We start from the raw sequence: 21141 nt of genomic DNA on the forward strand, positions 1-21141 counted from the left end.
AAGTCTGAGGGTATGGCCAGAACAGAAACTGTGAACAGCTACAGCCATTTAATGTTGCAAGCCGATAGTAAAAATTTGAAGCCGCAGTAACAATTTTATACCCAATCCCAACACAGCCTCTTTCACACATGTTATAGTTTAAGCAAGGGTAAAGTCATGTCTGTCTCTTCAAACACCATTCCAGTTTATAAAAAGAACGATTTATTTGCTAGGGCAATATTTTTTTTTTCAGATATGTTTGAATTGAACACAGACTGATGTTGAAAATACCAGTCATTGGAGATAACGATTAAAGGAAATGCTTTTGCTATATTGAACACTTTAGCTGAGAACTGAAAACTGTAATAGTTGAGATTTCTTCTGTCTTACAGGAGAGGACCAAGCAAGTTGACAAAGTCTTCAAGACATCAGCTGAGTTGATACCAGCTCTAGTAGATAGAGAGCAGGTCAACGCCTTGCAGAACCGATGTGACAAACTACAGCAGCACTGGTCCCGTGTGACCGTCTGTGTGGACAAAAGGCTGCATGCTGTGCTCATACTGATCAAATTCCACAAGCTAACCAAACAGGTAGGAATATATACTGATTGTCAAACGTAGGTGGGAACTGGGTTTGAAAAAATACAGCCGAAGTGTTTATTGAAAGATGAATATTACTGACTTAAAAAATTGCTATAATTGCCCAAATTGCAACTCTTAACCCTAATCCCCTAGGCCCTTTTTGCTAGGCACCATCCAAAATTCTCCAAAATCCTCCAAAATTTTGCACTTGTGTTCAAATGAAGGATACCCACTGCCTTAATCCTTAAAAATCTTCCAACAGCCCTGCCTCTCAAAATACATTCAGCCTCAATCCTCCAAAATCCTCCTCTTCTTCAAACGCCATTCAGCCTCAATTCTCCAAAATCAACCGATATAGAATGTCCATCAAACACCATTTAGCCTCAATCCTCCAAAATCAACCGATACTGAATGTCCATATGCCCTCAATCTGCCACAATCCTCAAAAATTGTATGTTGCATTCAGCCTCAATCCTCCAAAATCCTCCAAAACCGCCCGGAGGACTTTGGAGTATTGAGGAAGATAAGATTTATGTTACAGCTGCTTTATATTCAACTGTATACGTACTACAGTTTGTTGGTAATAAACATGATTCCAATATTGGGTGATAAGTGCAACATTCTCCTGATAAAGCAAAAAGTATACTTATTGAAATGTCAAGTTAACACTATTGTGGTCTGTGTTGGAACCACGGTTAACCACCTCTCTTCTAAAAGGTCTCCCATGTCATTGGGTGATGGTCATTTTAGGTCATGTAGCTTGAGACATTCAAATGGACTATCTTTTATAATGAAACAGTTATATTAGTGTGCATTCAGCATGCATGCCAATTATGTATGGCAAGCATGCAATAAACTTGTTCAAATGACGTCGTTTCCTACAGACCATCCACGTGCATCAGCATTTTTAGCGTGACTTGCATAACATCGGCTGCGTCGTATTTCGATCACATTTCGAGCAACAAGCGCGCGTGTTTGGAACATTTTCAACACTGCGCAGTGCGTGCTTGATTGCGTAAAATACGCAGTTGCAGTTCTCCTACAGAGATGGCCGTAACTGAGCGAGCCCTATAGATTGCACTTAAAGTAACCATTTCCCACCATTGTCTCGCTAATGCCTCTTTTCATTCGTACTAACTTTATTTTGTTAGTCACATGCAACATTTTTGGTTTTGAGATCCATTTGTATTAACTGTAGAAAACGAATTATCTACTGAATATTGTCCTCTCTTTGCAGTTGACAAATGCAATGGAGAACATCGAAGAGCAGTTGAACTGTTACATCAGCATGGATGCGCCTGACATACCAGCCAAGACAGTGCAGAATCTGCAGGAGAAATGGAACAATTCGGTTGAGATCTATGTGCAGTTTGAGAACACTGGACGCAACTTCCTCTCTGAGGCATCTGCTGTGAGTATTCATTGCGAGAGTTGGATTATTCAAAGTCATGTTGTCTATAAATGCTCAGACAGAAATCTTGTAGTGTGTGTCCATTCACTCAGATTCTGTATTGTGTCCATAAAATAAGTCCCTCTAGCATCTGACACCGCCCTCCCTGTTACTCTCGATAGCGCCCGAAACTGACGGAGCACTCGAATGGTTTTATGGTTTCTTCAGTGAATAAATACAATGTAATACAATGTAGTGATAAAAAAAGACAAACTTTATAAGACCTCCAGAGTTAATCTTTTGTGTGAAGTTTCTCCTTGTTGTTCTTGTTATTTCAAACATTGAACTTTTACTAAGAATATTTAAGTTTGGCATGACTCTGGAATGTTGGTCTGAAACAAAATTGAAGCTTCACTAAATAGCAACCTCATTCGCTTTGCGTTTATCTGATGACTACATTTTTACCACATTATAGATAAAAAATGACCCGGATTTAGACGTCCAATCTTCCAAACTGTACGTCAGCCATGTCATGAAGAGCTTTGGTGAGCGGAATCAGTATCTAAGTGGTCTTTACGACATGCTGACCAAGCGACTGAACTCTGGCCAGCTGTTTCTGACCAAGTGGCAGAAGTTTGTCCAAGATGCAAGACAGGTAAATACAGATGTTAGAATCAGATCAAGTCCGATTTGAAGGTTAAACGGAAGTTGAGAAACACACATTGCTTTGGTTGAAGCAGCCAAAAATATTGCCCTTCACTGATGTGACATTTTAATTCCATAACATTAACATCCGTAATTTGTTGTATCATTGTTTAGGTCTTGAAATGTTTTGCATCAGTCATATTTCACTGTGGTTGTTCTTGCTTTTTCATTCTTGTATATTTTTCAAATATGTTTGTGAAATTGTTTTGGAAACCTCTGCTTAATGAATGTTTATCAAATGACTAATGATCAAAGGCTTGTGCCTATTGACAGGAGAATGTTGTATTGGGTTAAAGCTATTTGGGGGAAAGGTACAAAATGATGTGAACCAAATTTTAAGAAATCTCTAATAATTTTTTTTAAAAGTTGAATTCTTGCACAACTCATGCCAATACTGCACATCTTGTGCATCCTTGCAGAGCATGGACAAAGCACACCGGACAGAGACCGAGTATTACCCACAGGTGGCCTCTGATGTGAGCAGGAATCCAGACGACACCAAGGGATTGCCTGGCAGAGTGGCTGAATTTGAGGACATTGCAAAGGTATGTAGACAGCTAAACCTTAGTGCAGATATTGTTATAGTAGAGTCCATCACAAAAACGTCACAAGTTCACAAATCCCTTTTCAAGTCAGCCTGTCTCAGTTCAAGTCACAGGCTTTTCAAATAAACTGGGATAAGGCATTCCTTTGTTATAAGCCAGTTCGCTATTTCAACTGCGTATGCGCACAATTATATGGGTCACAGGTCATTCGGGATAATCGAACGCTCATCGAAGACGCATGAACGCGTAAGGAAACGATCGCACGTTGCACGTGCATTAATTACAAGCGGAGTGGGTGTTCGCGTAACATCGCGTCAGCAATTTTATCCCGAATGACCTTTGACCTGGACTACTTTATCGAGATACCAAACTGGCTTATTGTTTATCCTCTGGTACTTGTGAAATGACTTGTGAATTACTTGTGACTCATGAAAGGCTAAGGAATCATACCATAGATTTTAAGACCGGATCGTCATCATAGAAAATGTGGCGTGCAGTGATTGAGGAATTCTCTTGGGAATTCTGACTCATTGTTAACATTTCTCAGGATTTGAACCTTAATTTTTATTAAGCTGAGGATGAACCATTAATCAGGACTTGAACCTTGATTTGTATTAAGCTGAGGACGAACCATTAATCACATGATCACTTTCAGAATCTTGACTTGCTAAATGACTTGTTTCGTGTTGATGCATTTTCAAACACGCATACATGGATTTTCTCCGGCAGAGAGTGAGTGATGAGTTGAAGGATCGCATTGACACCGCCGACTCGCTGGGCAAGAAAGGAGACACCAAGGGAGGACGGGAGAATCTGATTGATGATCTGACTAAGCTGTATCATCACTTCCAGGATCGCACTGGGAAGTACCGCACACTGCTCAACATGACCGTCGGATTCTATGATAATGTCAACAAGGTAACTACCAAAATGACAAACAGTCAATCTTTGGATTATGGCTGTGCATTGGAACCGGTAACCCAAGTACCGGACGGTTGATGTCAGGAACTGGTTCCAGATTATGGAATCGGGTACCCATAACTGGTTTCATTAACGGGTACTGGGGTGCCCATACTTCTTTTTTTTTTCGATCGGGTGCCTGGTTCCCGTACTACCCGTAAATGCACACCCCTTCTTTACTAAAGCTGTTAGAAGAAAAAATCACAGGAGAAGTAGGTGGGACTTGAACCCACAACCTTTTCTCTTACTTTTGCAGCGCTGAGTTCTAAACTTTCAGTGTTAGCAACTGTACTTTGTTGAAGGCCAGATATTTTCATTTTGAACTTAATATAACCCCAACTTCCACTGACAGTCATGCATTGATAGCCTCCTTACTTTCATTAAGCAGAGGACAGCGGAAACACTGTGAGTTTGGAGGAAATAGATCTTATTATAAGATCTTCTTTCGTTCTTTCTTGTAGCTCAACGGAGCCATGGACGAGACAGAGAAGGAACTCCAAATCCCTTACTCCCCGTCGACTCCGACGAAGCTTTCTGAAGCCAAGATCCGTCTCAAGAGGCTGGAAGATCAAAAGAAAGACCTGGATGACATGTTTGACAAGACGGTGGATGAAGGGGAGAAGTTGATTGCTGGCATCCAAAAGATTGTAAGTATTGGAAAAGGCTTTAGATTATCCTGAACCTGATCATGGCAAACTTTTCTATCCCATTATAAATGCTCATTATGAATTTTTATGGTGAAGTCAGCTATAAGAGTAATTTTTCAGTTGCACAATGTGACAAGAAATCTCTTTTGTGATTTTTGTGTGGTTCTGGAAAGAACCAGGGGGAAGCTCAACGTTTCGGACAGTATTCTCTGCCTTACGTCAGGAGACACTCTTATAAAATGCTCATTACATATATTGAGTTGATTATCTCAATCAGTGCTAATACCCTACCTTTGCACAAGCACCAAAGAATATCTCAAATGCCAACAGTATCTCTACAATATCCAACAAATTCCAGCGTGTACAACTGTTCAACCCAACAGCGTCCTACAGCTTGAACAAAAATATGTTATCCACTGCCCAGTTTAACAGAATCCAACAGAAATGGCCGGTTCTTAAATTTTGTAGGAGTTGTCAAGGTTAAGAACTTCCATCAGTGTTAATTCCCTAGCATTTCACAAGGACCCAATAATATCTCAAATCCCAACAGTACCAAAGATCAGCAGGATCCAACAGAAATGGTCTATTATAAGATGGGATTTTGCGTCGGGGTGATATAAATCAATTTTTTTCCAACTTTCACTCGGGAGGTAACACACTGAGTATACAGTGTTTAACCGTCGGTGAAGAGCAAAACCTAATTTGAGAAATGGTCTACTTATTAATTTTGTAGGAGTTGTTAAGGTTTATGTTTGCGATGAAAAGTTAAAAGTTGTAACATCACTTTGCATGCTTCTTAATGTTTTATGACATCAGATTTTCTTTGTGAATGCATTATATTTTGCATGCTCATTCGATTTTGAAGTGAGAGATTTCTTCTGGGGTTGGGGGTGTTTAAAATTAGCATTGGTTTTTGTCAGTCTTGTAAGATGTCGTGTTGGTTCTTTTTTCTGTTGTTCAGGATCCAGTGTCTGTCTCAAAGGCTGATATTGAGCTGGTTCTCCACAAGACTGGGATGAGGAAAGACCGACTACTGACAAACTTGGAACAACAGAAGAGGAAGATGAGTAACTCCATGGGTGTAGCTGAGCTACAAATGCACAAGTCTGAGGTAGGAAATGAGTCCAGTTCAATTTTTAAATTTTAACTTGCTTTGAATCTGGTAAAAAATGACATTATGATAAAACGTTATGTGAGCTTCCATTACGCTGGGTTACAATCTTGAACCCTTTCCTTACCATGGGCGATTTTTGTCAACAATGGAATACGTCCCTTCTGCTACATCAACCATATTCGCTCCGTTCACAAGTACACCCTCACCGGCAAAGAAACAACAGTTGGGGGTGACCGACCGACGCCATCTTACCTGACTGCAATTCATTTGCCGCGAAGCGCGGCCACTGCGTGTACATAGTACAAATCCCCTGGTGTACATGCGTCACACACAAGGAACGGTGCGCGTCAACCAGCGAAATGTCCCGCCCATGGAACAATGTTGCTAGGTAAAAGGACGCCCTCTTTCGTCAGTGCACGGAGCCCATACCAGCCGAAAGACTGTTTTCAGAATCATTCTAACGGTGTAGTTTATTCACAGTTTTACATTAACATATATTAAAGAAAAGTGCTTCAGAAGTTACTACTCACGGTTTGAGGTATGGATTGCCATTTGGTCATGTGGTGAAATGGCTTCCAGTTTGATAACAGGGACCAGCTCAGCAAACAGGCATAATTTTCTTATTTTTGCACCTATATAGCCTTGATTTTTACATCCCGTAAAAGAGTAAAGTTCAATGAACAAACTTATTCCACAACACTTTTGATTTTAATCACTCCTTGGCAGTGAAAATCTGGGTTTAAAAAAAAGTGAATTTTCAACTTGTGGCCCATTTTTCACGCTCTAGTGATTTCCGCATGACTGAGCAAACAATTTCATTCTTGGGAGAGCCAAGTCAATAAATCCAACAGTGTAGTAAGGAAAGGGTTAATCCTAATTTGTGCCCAAGATATTGCTTGCTATAATCTACTCTTGAGTAGGTTACAGATTAAGAATTTAAGAACAATTTGTTTTCTGATTTAAAGTAAACAGTTTGCTCAACATCATTTGTAACAGTCAAAAGAAACCAGCCCAAAGTTAAAAAAAAAAAACAGACTTGAAACCATACTTTGAAACCTGATTTGATCAAATTAATTCCGGCAGTACTTTTTAATATCAGAGGTACAACTCCTCAGATAATTCGGGAGTGAAAGGTGTTTTGATAATTTAGCAACTTATCCTCTTTTTATCAGGCCACGTCACATACTGTGAAGTTTCCTACTTCTCCACATGGATCAATTGTATACATAAGATGGAATTTTTTGTGTCGGGGTGAAGTAAATCAAATTAGGTTTTGCCCTTCACCGACGTATAAACACTGTATACTCAGTGTGTTACCTCCCGAGTGAAAGTTGGAAGAAAATCACTCGGGTGGGACTCGAACCCACGACCTCCTGCTTTCTAGTGCAGATGTCCTACCACTCGACCACCGAGCTAACAGGATCGGTTAGCTGGTTTGAATCTTATGTAGTATACTCAGTGTGTTACCTCCCGAGTGAAAGTTGGAAGTAAAAAAAAAATTCGAACCAGCCAACCGATCCCGTTAGCTCGGTGGTTGAGCAGTAAGACATCTGCACTAGAAAGCAGGAGGTTGTGGGTTCGAGTCCCACCCGGGTGATTTTCTTCCAACTTTCGCTCGGGCGGTAACACACTGAGTATACAGTGTTTATACGTTGGTGAAGGGCAAAACCTAATTTGATTAACAATTGTATAATAAATCATGTTTTTTGTTTTCATTGCAGCTCACTGTGAACCTGACCAAAGCCCAGAAGGAACTGAAAGGCATGCAGGGTAACTATGGAGACACAGAGGAGACTGCCAAGTCCAAGCTGAGACGCTTTGATGACTGGAGATCACAGATTGAAGTGAGAAATGGAATTAAACTTTGTCATGAGCTTTTAAGAATTGGTCAGTGATGACATTTACATTTACTCAGTGTGAACCAGTTCTGTAGTCTATGGGATATTCCCTTGCCCAGCAAGGGTCTATGATGTGCGAGCAGATTTGGCGATTAATTATGCAGAACAAGTCTGCGTTTTGACCTCGAGATTCCGACTATTCAGCGGGCGCCTTCTTTCAGGTCTTCCGTAACCCATTGTTGTATTAAAAAAACATGGCATCGAGATTGACTAATCAACAGTTTAGTCCACATTTCTGATCGAAAGGATGTCACAGCCTGTAAGGACCACTCTGAATGGCTGGCGCACGGGGTCACCTAAAATTTACATGCTATGATATATCAGACGTTTAACTGTGGCTTTGCCAACGTGAATGCCTGATTCTCAGAATACCAGTTTTGCACATGGCAGCTTAAAACAGTGCACATCGGTGGTGCATAGTATGCACATAGTTTTAAACTGATTTTAGACAAAATCTTCCGTTACATGATACCCGTTTTGCTTAAAGCGCTGATCGTACTGCCTACTAGAAACCAATAACAAATACAAGATTTGGCCTTAGATTGAATCACTTTGAGTTTATTTACTCTGCACAAGTGGCTTTTAAGAAGTGAATACTTCTAGGATATTCTGGATGTGGGATCTAATCGTATGAAACAAAAGCAAATATCCCTGGAATGCGACTCAAATGGTAAACTGTAAAATACTGTAGTCGTTCATTTATTGTCTGTGATCTGACACACTTGAAAATAATAATATCAAAATTCTTTGCTTGTTACAGCCTTTGGAGGACCAACTCAAATCCTACATGAGTTCGGCCACAGCCATCCTGAAGCAGAATCCGCCCGAGTCTGCCTTAGTCCGACATGACATGGATCAGGTCATGAGACAATGGAACACACTCGACCTTGACATAGATGATCATCGAGATAAACTCCTGCTGTCCATTGACTTCCAGAAGCTGTTCAAAACAGTGAGTGGTATCTGTGTGACGTATTGGTCAGGCCGTCACTGCGTAACGGGGAATAAATTGTCAGGCAAATTAGGACCGAGTTGTGGGGACTTTCTGCTGGCCCCACAGTGTTTACGCTCCCCATAGTACCATGGGACAACTCGTGTGCAGTCCCCACAGCTACGGAACAAGTATGTGTGTACATACAGTAGAGGACAGACACACAAAGGGAGAACAAAATATCCTTTCAGTCCTCGAGCGTTGGGTCTTTTGTTGAAAACGGTCCTCGATATAATCTCGATCGGTTATGTACTTAGTCTTTGGGAGAGTGTTATATTACAGGGACAAAGGGAAACACGTTGTCTTTGGGCGTAAAGAAATTCACGACTGTGTGATCCAATATGTGTATAGGGTTGGATATTTTGGCTTGCGAGAAATTTGGGGGAACATCGTGTCAAGCGATATCTTGAAGATTTAGAATGACATCGTTTTGTTGACATTAGGATGACATTAGGTTTTGCCCTGTACTGACAACATGTTATAAGCACTATATACAAACTGTTTTCTGACACAAAGTTGGTGGAGGGAAACAAAACAATTGAAAGATTTTTAGGGGAGAAAAGCTACTTAAAACTAGTGTCTAAATTGGACATTCTGGTCAGTATGGTTGGACTATCATTGGAAAATGTTGGACAGGTGAATTGCTTAATTGTACTAGCACTGGTACGGCTTTCTGGTAGTCCAAAGTTGGCATCCAACCTTGGTTTATTGTGTCTGTGTCTACTGAAATGATACTCATTAAAGTGATTTGAATTCACAGGGTTTATGTCAGTACATAGTTAGTTAATTAGAACACAAGTTTGCTGAGCATGAAAAAGTTGGATCAGCAGAAATGAATCACTAGTAAAAATGTTAAACTTCAAAATTCAGCAGTACATTTTTCATGTTAAAAATTATTACGTTTTGTTAATTTTACCCTCTTGTTTAGACTGTGGAATGGCAGAACAAAGGCAACGGTCTGCTGTTGGCCATCGGTCGTAGGATCCCCATCTGCAAATCTGAGGAGGAGGCTCACAAGCTGATGGATCAGGTGGATGATTTCCTTGAGAAGGGAGAGAAACCACAGAAGGCTCGCCTACAGAAACTCAATGAGATGGCCAGGGAACTCTATGGTGAGTCTACTAGAATACTACTAATTGCTCAGCTCTGAAACGGAAAAAAAAAATTCACAGAGCTATTGAAAAGACATTTTGTAAACATGGAACATAATTTGCCAAATAAAAACAGGGTACCAGCAGGCCGAGATTATCCAATAGGCACAATAGGCACTGTGCCTAGGGCTTAGGGAAACTAAGGGGGCCTACAAAAAATACCGCATTGTGCCATAATACACATACACCCACACCTACAGTTCTCTCACAATTTTCGATTTCACCAACTGACTCTGACGTAGCTACATGTACATTTACGTATTAAATGTACGTGTAAAGTTTATCGTTCTGAAGCACGGTGCCCACAGGCGTTTATCCGGTTCCTGCTCGATAGTCCAAGGTTTCAATAGTCTGCAGGTTCGTTAGTCCGAAGGTTAGGTATTCTGAAGTGTTCATTAGTCCGAAAATGGAGTAAGGTTAAATAATGGGAAGGTTCGATAGTCCGAAGAGATAATAAAGTTTGACAGTCCGAATAGACGATAAAGTTTGATAGTCCAAATTGATAATACGGTTCTCAACGATTAAAGATTTGTTTTCTCTTAAATCATTCCATTCAAATCAGTAGTAAATTCACCCTGTGGATTCCTAGCACAAACACTCCCTTTACGGTGACACAGTGATGAATATGATGGACACGTAAACGTTGCCCAACATGCATGGAGTTTGTCTACACTCACTGTAAAATTAGTCATGCAACTTTTGGGCCATGCTTGCCCCAACTAGTACACGTAAACACTGTGACCTTCACAAGTGTATCTTGTGAGTACGCCGCACAATCTTTAAAACAATTTCTTTCTGCGAATCAATTTCTAGGACCTGACTCGCCAACGTTTGTCAGCCAGCTGAACAACCTCCATCTGGCCAACAACCGCCTCATGTCGTCCTTCGAGAACAAGAATGACGAGCTGTTCCGCCTCGCCGACCGTCTACAAGATGAAGACAAGAAGAGGAAGACGGAATTGGAGGACAAGCGCAAGAAACAGGAAGATGCAAAGAAGGCAAAGGAAAGGCCTCTTTACGCACCATTGGCTAAGACATCAATGGAGAAAGTGCAGGTAGGCATAGAAGAATTAAGGATCAAATTTAAAAAATACCCAACCAAACATTTCCGTGATGTAGAGGGTAATTTTAACTCAATTCTGTCAATCAGTTTGTTGTGTCAAAATTAAGTTTGGTTTCTAATTAACATTATTTGATATCCCATAGGTTTCCCTGAAAATTGATATGAGTAGATTATGTAGAAAATGTTGACAAGTTAGAAATATAGATTATTTGTAATTGTTTTATTTTTAGATTTTCCAGTAAATTGCATAACATCATAGTGAATGACCCAGATATCTTGTTACACTTCATATTTAATTTCTACTGTAGACAGAAATATACTTTAATAAAAAGTTCTAGAAGTTGCATTCCCTAGCATTCCCTAGGAAAACATAGCCAAAGATTTCTACAAATTTCCTTTTAGGCCAAAAAAAAAAAATATTCGGTCTCTGGTCAGACCAAAGTTCCGGAATTGATGCGGCCACGCGGCTTTTTTTTTTTTTTCACTTTTTTTTTTTTTTTTCAAGCTTGGATCGTACAGCCAAGGTGGGGTACTATTTTGCTATTTTGGTGTCCTCATGTACATTGGTGTCCTCCATAATTTTCCTTGGTGCTTTTGATCATTTGCCTTGGTGCAATTTCCCATTCCTTGGTGCTCTTTGGTAAAAAAAAAAATGAGGAGGTGCGGAAATAGAGGGCGCTGTTGGAGCTACCGCGGAACATTTTGGGGAAAAAAAAGATCGACGCGCATGATAAAAATCGACGCGCGCGCTGACCAGAGACCGACTTTTTTTTTTTTTGGCCTTACTTATAAATTTTTAGAACTCCCGTAGCCATTTCTTTGAAGCATGATTACTTTTCTGTTGATACCTGGTTCCTTGCATGTGTTATTGTACCCGTTTTTATTTAGTTATCCAAACCTCCGGTAGTTGAGACACCCCTGTCTAGAGCTCAGCATAAACCCGAGTATGAGCTCAATCTTACTGGACTGGATAAACCCATTGAGGATGAAGTCATTGTCAAAGAGACTGTCAAGCCAGTGCAGGTATGCAGCTTGATTTACTTATTTCAATTGATTCAAGTGGTTTTTTTTTTAATTAACCTTCCATGTCTAGAAAACAACATTCCATTGCTTCAAATCCATTCATAAAACCTTCAAAAATGTTAAGGTATAGCTGATTAGGGAAGAATTTCATACATGGACATCACTAAAAAAAAATCCCTGCAGTGACCTATCAGCCATTACAAAGCGATTACATGTCCTAAAAATTCAAATTTAGCAGGGAAAATTATTGAAGCGTTACTGACAAAACACTCGGAATTTTTCAGACCAGTCTCATAGAGTTTGTGCACAGAGTGTCATGTGATGTCCAGGTATGGAACTCTGTCCGCCGATTAAACGAATGAAACAAGTCTTTAAAAATTGGAGTTACGAATACTTCAAACTAATTGTCCAAAATGATTCAAAGTTATTTTTGAGTGGTTTGTGTGCGAATATTGGTTAAAAAAAAAATGGTTGTGAAAGGTTTAAGAAAACATCTGGTTGTGTGGGGTGACTGTGATTCCATGTCAAGAAAAAGCAGGTAAGATTTGTATTATTCCTTTAAAATCTGGTTGTGGTGTTTCATATCCATTCCTTCATGCCTTACCTTTGGTATTCATATCATCCTTTTATTCTGCTTTAAAAAAAAACCCAAATCAAACACTTCCCCGTCAAATATAATTTTCATATTTTGTTTTTAAAATTCATCAAGGGCACCTATTGAAGTTTTTGTGATTCAGTGCACACAACATGTATGACATAACAATCAGTTTATCCATTTCAACACTACAGTAAATCCAAATTTAAACAATTTCTGAATCCCAATATCAAGAAATTGCACGTGTTGGATTTTTACAGATTTTGTCTTGGTAAATGTTAAGATGTGTGCCGCCTGAATTCTCGCACCCCTAAAAAAGAATATTTGCGATTTCCATTCCCAAACTGTAATATTTCTGGTTGTGGCATATCTCCTTCACCCCCTTTACATATTTAACTTACGGTGGCATTTAATCAAGATAAAAAAAGTTTTTTTGAACAGTATATTTCCACCCATCATTACATTTCAAAATGGGTAGTAATTTCTACAAGTCAACCCTAACAAAGTTATCTACAAATTATCATTCATATATTAGAAAAAAAAACACATTGAAATGTTTTAACAAAGAATACAAAATTGCTGAGAAATACATTGTAGTTTTCCTAGCTTTCTTTCATGCATGTAACAACCTTTCCATGCAGTTCAAACCCGCCAACCCTCCTTTCCCACACCCTTTCCCCCAACAGTCTTCCCGCAAACCCTTGGCACTCCAAGAGCAACTAATTGCCGCTGGTGACCTGCTGACCTTTGACCCCATTCCTTCTGACCTCCAAGATGATGACCTCGTAACTAAACAGACCGAGGAACCAACAGAGGTTTGTTTGAGTGTCATGCCATTAAGCTGTTTTGGCATATGGTGGACACAATAAGAGGGTGCATTATGTAGCCATATTTACTCACTCCAAGTAGGTCTTTCTCTCAAATGATGTATTCGTTCAGATTGCCACGTGCATTGATTTTGGGCGTCAAATTTTCATGACGCACATCGGCTGCGCCGTATTTCTAAGAATTTTTGAGCAACATACGTTTATGTTAACATTTTGCACACTGCGCGCACACGCATCTAATGGCGTTGAACACGCAGTTGTAATTTTCCTACGAAGATGGCGCCCTATGAGAGAGATCTATAGCCCTCCTATTGATTGTGCCATACCTCAAAAATGCTAATGACCAATAAGTGGTCAATTCGGGCAGTTCACAATGCAGTGCGCCACCAAGAGTTTGCCATGGAAAGTCAATTTTTCAAGTTTGCAGTCGACAAAACACGGCCCATTTGAAAGAGTGTCAGTAGAAAACTTCAGCTTGTTATAGGTTGGGGCATAGCGCTCTGTCGCCTTACAAAAAAAACATATTTGTAAAAGAAAAGAAAAAGGCAAATATTTGAATCACACTTATGAAACTACTGACGGGAAAAACTAACAATTTCAAATGTCCCGCGCTGCAAATTTGCCGACCATCAGTGCATTGGGAAAAATTCACTTTCAAAGGCAAACTCTTGCTGGTGCACTGCATTGTGAATCGCCCAAATTTCACGGAGCTGATAAGAACAAGAAATTGCTAAGCACAAAAATACAGATTACCAGCCAAAATATCATGCAGTATAAACTACTCATGACTGGTTCACTGTGTGTTTTTGCTTAACACATTTATTTGCTTAGTAATAATTTCTAGGTGTTTTGTGGCTATGGCTTGAGGCTTTACCATTGACTTTATTACAGTGAGAAGGCATAGCCACAGACAACAATGCCCACTTTGGACCTGGTCTCAAATGCTTCTGCAGTGTGCAATACAATTTTTTAAAATCATCTCTCAAATTTAGGCACAAAATTCCTGACTTGGTTTTTATTATTATTTCAAGTGGATTTTGATGAAATCATGTGGTGGTATTCATGAAATGTATACAATTGTTTTGAAAATCATTTTGTCAAACTCAAAATTTGAATATGTACACGCTGGCCTATGCAGCAGGCTGTGATGAGTTTAATAATGAGATAATTTTCTCTGAAGTAGGTTCCAATCCAGCCAGTTTTTCCCACATAATTCCTGAAGGAAACAATGATAACTACAAAGTCTGTTTACAAAAATATTCAAGAAGCAGTTTCTGCCAAGTCTCAACTCAGTTGTGAAATACCTTGGTAACTGTACAAAATTGACTCTTGATTATCTGTCTATGGGTTGTTAAAAACAAACTAGAAATGTTGGGAAGAAAAATGTGTAGATTATAATAAGCCAGTTCGGTATCTCGATGAAGTAGTCCATGTCAAAGGTCATTCGGGATAAAATCACTGATGTGATGATACGCGATTTTACGCGGACGCCCATTTTGCTTGTAATTAACACGCGAGCCTCGTGCGCCCGGGTCCCTGCACGTTCATGCGCCTTTGATGAGCGTTCGATTATCCCGAGTGACCCATATCATTGTGCGCATGCACAGTTAAAATACCGAACTGGCTTATTTAGAAAGAGTATCCTGACTTGTAGATAAAACCTCTCCTTGCTCCCCTACCATGCATGGCCTAGCTCTAGTCTCCATTCTTTCCTACTTCCCTTGAATAGTTCTCCCGTCCTGTAGTCCTTGAGGAACCCTTGGACAAAGCTGAAGTCAGGCCGGCCTATGAGCTGAACCTGAGTGAGTTGGATGGACCCATGGACGAGGTAGGTGGTACATCCTGATCACTAGCAAAGGATGCTTGGTTTATTGTTTGGTTGTGTTCATGGGATGTGAATAATACCAAATGTTTCATCATCTTTATGACTCAGAATTATCAAGTGATTTATCACCGATTGGAAAATGTTGTTTGATCAGGTTGATCAGCATAGCTATGAAAAAAATGAAAAATGCAGAACCTTTCTAATGTTTTACAGGATATAAATGAGAACTTTTATAAAGTCAAATTATAAACTTAGCTTGATGGAATTACATTGGGCAGATGTTAAATGGTTAAGATTTCTGCCCTATTAAGGAAGATATTTAAGTTCAATATCACCTAGGAAGCTTGTGATGTTTATCCTCTAGCACTGACAATATGGGACTTATGAGTTTATGTTAGAGAAGGGTTTAACCCTTTACATATTCCTACAATTTCGAAATTCTAGACTAGGAGAAATGCATGTGCTGTAATCATCCTCAGCCCTTAATGCTGTAGACAATAAAGTAATCAAAGCTTATTCAAGTAAACCATTTAGAGATTGCCCATCCCTTTGCATGTGATACCGATTAACAAATTGCTAACTAATCCCTTGAACCCATGTACACGTAGCGCCCATCATCAGTAGATGAAGAACCCCAAACTCAAGACGAACGTCGCCCGTCATCTGAATTAGATCATGACTGGGCGGAGCCCGATGATGACTATGATCACATTGTAAGACATACTGTCAGACCAGAGGAGGTAATGTTCTGGACAGGAATTTTCATTGCAATTTCTCTATTTCTCATATTTATTTAATCATGAAATACTTCTAGGATAGTGGCTTTATAATCTGTATTTAGAATTATTATTAATAAATCTCACCATTTATCAAAGAACAAATTTTGTAACAACATGAAAATTTAACCACATGGTTGGTCACAGTCCTCACAGGACATTGAAACTCAACATGTCTTCCAAAAAGAAACTGTTTTTCCCCTTGCAGTCTAAAACTGTATTTTGAGTTCCATATTTGTGAGAGTTCTAAATTTTAAGAAAAAATAAAAGTTGCAGTGTCCGTAATGACAGGGTTGACCTCAAATATACAGTTAGTAAAAAGTAGAGGGCCTGATGTTCCTTCGTAGTAGGGTATATCTTAAAAAAACAAAAGAGAAATAACCTGCAGGGATCAAAACGTATTGATTTTTTATTAAATCCCCCTTCTTAATTTCGTCATAACACATGTTTACACTCATCATTCTCCTCCATTTTGATAATAGTTCAAACCGACTCGTGTCAAGCAGTTTGGCAAACTGGTCCAGCCAGAGCCAGAAGAAGAGACAAAGCCTAAAGAGACCCTGCCATACTTCACCCGCTTCACCCGAGACTGCACCATAAAGGAGGGCAGATTTGCCAGTAAGTTCTTGCCTGATTTCTCATATCAAGAAAGTTTTTTTTTGAAAAATCTAAGCTGTTTGAAGTAGTCCTGATCTCAACAGTTGCATTTTTTATTACTATTTACCAGAGCAAACATTTCTCATTTACTTCTCTGACATGTATGGCACAACAGGCATGTAAATAGTAAAGCTGGAACAGATAAAAAACAATAACAGTGACTCACATTACAGATAAAATTTGAGTAATTAAAATAGAATGAGATAGGAGGAACAATTACATGTATATGAACACCTTAAATCAACATTGGGTTTAGAGAATCTCGCTCGGGGGTTGAACTTCTCTAGGTCCTCGTGGGTGCAGGGTTCTGGCAGGTGGGGGCAGACCAGCAGGTGGTCCATGGACTGTTCAGCCCCACAGTCACATGCGGTTTCACCATCCTCATTATATCCCCATTTCTGCATCAGAATAATTCATTGTTTAGGATGTATTTTCTACTGGACAGTGAAATAATGTATAAGAATCTCTGTACATTCAGATGAAGCAATAATTGAATGCTTTAAACTAGTGGTCAGGGCTTGTGACTCATGATCAGAGGGTCAGGGGTTCGAATCCAGCCTGCTGGTCATATGTTGTCCTTGGGCAAGCTGCTTCACCCCACTTGCCTCTCTCCACCCAGGAGTATAAATTGGTTCCAGCATTTGCTGGAGAGCAACCTGTGATGGACTGGCATCCCATCCCGGGCTAATAGAAATATTCTCAGTCGTTTCATGCCACTGAAACCAGAGATAAGTGCAGGCCGGATTGGCCATATCGGCTCTTGACAAACTTGGCTCATAACATTTGAAACATCTCACTGCTCTCTTCTCAGATTTTGACTGCGTAGTCAAGGGTGAGCCAGAGCCTGACGTCTTCTGGGAGAAGGATGGTGTTCAACTTGAAGAGACACCCGAGATCAACATGGAGTTTGGGGACGACGACTCCTGCATCTTACACTTCACCCCAGCCAAGCCCCACCTGTCAGGCACCTATGTATGCAAAGCGGTCAACACTGTCGGTGAAGCCACATGCTCTGCAAAACTGACTGTTATTCGTAAGTTGCAAATGTTACTTCATCTTGTAAGGCCAAAAAAAAAAAATATTTGGTCTCTGGTCAGACCAAAGTTCCGGAATTGACGCGGCCACGTGGCTTTTTTTTTTTTTTTTTTTTGCTTTTTTTTTTTTTTCTTCAAGCTTGGATTGTACAGACAAGGTGGGTACTATTTTGCTTTTTTGGTGTCCTCATGTACATTGGTGTCAACCATAATTTGCCTTGGTGCTTTCGATCATTTGCCTTGGTGCAATTTCCCATTTCTTGGTGCCCTTTGGTAAAAAAAAATTAGGAGGTGCGGAAATAGAGGGCGCTGTTGGAGCTACCGCGGAACATTTTGGGAAAAAAAAAAGATCAACGCGCATGATTTAAATCGACGCGCGCGCTGACCAGAGACCGACTTATTTTTTTTTGGGCCTAACTGTCAATTCAATCCAGTCCTGTATGTATCTAGTCCCTATTCAAAGGTTTTTTTTTTTTCAAAAGAAAAGAAACTGACTTATAAATACTCGTATAAAGTTGTAGACTCTTTTGAGTTTGACTATGCATTGTATCTGAAGTGTTTTTGTAGATTTTCTACTGTTTTCTGTCAATTCTTTTGGGCATGAAGGGGAGATTTGGGGGAGACCACTGGGAGAGACGATCAGTCGTGTGTAATTGCACGGAGCTTGTAGGAATAATACTGGAACCTTCAGTGCAGTTTGTTTCATTTTTCTATATCTATAGTCATCAAGGTACCATTAAAATATTTCTTAAATCTATGGCTACATAATTAATGCATTGAGTTTAATTGTTCATGGATAAAAGTAATGGTAATTTTCCTTTAGGCATAGATGTTTATATTTTTGACGGAATATACCTCAATTAATTTTTTTGATAACACGTAACATTCTGAAAACTTGAAAATGAAATGTATTGTTTTTGTATACAAAAACCCATCAAAACTTGTACTGCCACGCACAGAATTGATTTGCCAAATTCCCAAGGTAACCGTCCGCATCTTTTTATTATTTGAATTTCAGCGGACTCCAAGATTGTCCCAGAGAAGGAATCGGTGGTGTCTTCGGGCCGCCTGGACCTGGCTTCCAAGAAAGCCCCACGCTTCACTTGGAACCCCGGCGATCAGATAGTGGATGAGGGCAAACCGTTTACACTCACAGTGGAAGTTGAGGGAGAACCTTTGCCAACTGTCGCATGGTTAGTATTGTGTGGATGAAGTAAAGATAAAGACATAAGATTTGAGGCTTTGCATGGGGAAGTATCGGTAGCGTTTCAGTTTGCGGTGACACCATGTGGTAATAACTACTGCTTAGAAGATATTTAGTTCTGAAAAGAACTTGTTCTGCTTATTATCAACTTTCGCTAAGTAGTTTTTGTTCTGATAAGAACAGTCCTGCTTTAAGTTCTAAAGACAAGTTCTTTTAGAACTCAAAGCAGGACTGTTTTTATCAGAACAAAAACTACTAAGCGAAAGTTGATAATAAGCAGGACAAGCTCTTTTCAGAACTAAATATCTTCTAAGCAGTATTTATTACCACATGGTGTTACCGCAAACCGAAACGATAAAGATAAAGACACTGCTAATACCTCATAGGTGATCTTATTGGAAACCAATAGTTTTCAACTGTTGTTGAAATCAACTGTAAGCATTGCACGTAACACAGTCAAGAAACTGTCAACATTTTGAAATGTTGTGAAAACATGTAGTGTCCCAGCTGGTTAAGTTATTAAGAAACCAGAGCGATAAAAATAATAAACAACACACCCGGTAACTCATGCTTTCCTGACGAGATGTCACCTGCATGTTGTATTCTTTTTACAGTACAAAATTTGACTGAGCACCTCAATTACTTTTTTTGTTGTTGATCAAATACGACAATGGCAGGTAAAATGGCTGCTGTCTGACTTTACTTTTACCTTCCAAAGGGCGGTGCCTGCAGGAGACAGTTGAGCAGGTTCTAAAATATTTCTCTGCACCTTCTGTTTTTTTTTTTTTTTAGGACTAAAGATGGTGAGCGTCTGGGAGACGACTTCTATCGCTTCAAGCAAGATGGAGACACACACTCCTTGATTATTGATGACGTCTTGCCGGAAGATGAGGGCACATATATTGCTACTGCCACTAACCCTGTTGGCAGAGCAGAGTGTACTATACAGATCACTGTCAATGGTATGTGCTGTTGACTCTACGTTTATGTCAAGTCATCTGAAATCCTTTCAAGTCATCAAGTGATCTTCGGGCATCTAGTCTCAAGTCAAATAAACTACGACAAAGGCATTCCTTTTTCACGATTCATCCAATTTTAGTTACAAAAACTTTGTGATTTGAGTTAAGAGGAACCTGCTATTAACATGTTATTGACTTATGCTGGACTTGATACTTACTGTGGATTGCACCATTTTTAGCTGTAAAACTGTCCGCGAGAGGGCATGCTATCAAACTTTCCCGCGAAGAAAGAAATTCAGGGAACAAGGACGAGAATTGATTTCATACAGACTGAAAACCTAATGCATGCACACACATATTTGACGTTTGCAAAATCACCAACTGTCAAAAGCTATAGACATATTAAACCCACCAGATATTTTAAAATGTGACTGTGTCTGAATTAAGTATTTTTGACAACGGCTTTGATTGTTGCCATTGGCATATTACAGTGAATAGCTGTAGCTGTATACAAGAAATGCCAAATTTGGACATGGTCTTAAGTAAACACATGAAATGGTACTTTCTTGCAACCACAGAGGGAGGCTCCTCTCCCCACTTCACCAAGCCTCTCCAAGACGTTGAGGCCATCGAGGGTCAACGCTTGCAGCTCCAGTGCCTCCTGACCGGCGACCCGACCCCCTCCGTCCAGTGGTACAAAGACGGCGAATCCATCGATACCCACCCAGACTATGAGATCACCAGAGACAAGCAAGGAGTCTGTATGCTGGACATTGAGGAGATCTTCATGGATGATGCGGGCAGATTCACCTGTAGGGCTAAGAATGAGTTTGGCAGGGCCGAGACGGCATCTAAGATCACCGTCACTTGTGAGTGCAACATTAAAGTCAGCTTATTAGGACTTGAAAGCAGTGGATCCCACATTACCGTTATTTATGAAGACAAGGCAATGTATTGCCTGTTGTCCCTGTAACACTCTCCCATCGACTACACAAGTGATGCCCTTGTCTTGCTGACAGAAGCCTGTGTAAAATACATGAACACGTTCCCTTAATCTCATTGACCTTCTTACACGTATCCGTGTGTTAACTCTTTTCAATAAGTTTTACTTGTACTTGGTTCTCATGATTGTATGTAAGCTCATCAAATAAATGTGAACAATTTGGACAATATTGGCTAGGAATCATATGAATGATTATTACTACTACTACTGTAAT

At 39.8% G+C, this 21141-nt stretch overlaps 1 protein-coding gene across 22 annotated transcripts in view; it reads left to right on the forward strand.

Annotated features, from left to right (window-relative positions):
- LOC119721196 (titin-like) overlaps nucleotides 1-21141 on the forward strand; it is a 210720-nt gene that overhangs the window by 49573 nt on the left and 140006 nt on the right. For 21 of the 22 annotated variants that reach the window (XM_038191122.1, XM_038191121.1, XM_038191102.1 and 18 more), the window contains 20 exons: nucleotides 372-569; nucleotides 1798-1971; nucleotides 2426-2605; nucleotides 3075-3200; nucleotides 3930-4118; nucleotides 4622-4807; nucleotides 5769-5918; nucleotides 7643-7765; nucleotides 8580-8771; nucleotides 9739-9922; nucleotides 10775-11016; nucleotides 11913-12047; nucleotides 13329-13457; nucleotides 15199-15297; nucleotides 15903-16034; nucleotides 16553-16688; nucleotides 17539-17760; nucleotides 18780-18954; nucleotides 19758-19927; nucleotides 20503-20793. In XM_038191122.1, coding sequence (XP_038047050.1) covers nucleotides 372-569; nucleotides 1798-1971; nucleotides 2426-2605; nucleotides 3075-3200; nucleotides 3930-4118; nucleotides 4622-4807; nucleotides 5769-5918; nucleotides 7643-7765; nucleotides 8580-8771; nucleotides 9739-9922; nucleotides 10775-11016; nucleotides 11913-12047; nucleotides 13329-13457; nucleotides 15199-15297; nucleotides 15903-16034; nucleotides 16553-16688; nucleotides 17539-17760; nucleotides 18780-18954; nucleotides 19758-19927; nucleotides 20503-20793 — 3433 coding nt within the window. The remainder of the gene's footprint in view (nucleotides 1-371; nucleotides 570-1797; nucleotides 1972-2425; nucleotides 2606-3074; nucleotides 3201-3929; nucleotides 4119-4621; nucleotides 4808-5768; nucleotides 5919-7642; nucleotides 7766-8579; nucleotides 8772-9738; nucleotides 9923-10774; nucleotides 11017-11912; nucleotides 12048-13328; nucleotides 13458-15198; nucleotides 15298-15902; nucleotides 16035-16552; nucleotides 16689-17538; nucleotides 17761-18779; nucleotides 18955-19757; nucleotides 19928-20502; nucleotides 20794-21141) is intronic. The other variant, XM_038191104.1, reaches the window with a different exon arrangement.

This window comes from Patiria miniata, unplaced genomic scaffold (genome assembly GCF_015706575.1).
Source record: "Patiria miniata isolate m_02_andy unplaced genomic scaffold, ASM1570657v1 HiC_scaffold_13, whole genome shotgun sequence".
Classification (NCBI taxonomy): Eukaryota; Metazoa; Echinodermata; class Asteroidea; order Valvatida; family Asterinidae; genus Patiria; species Patiria miniata.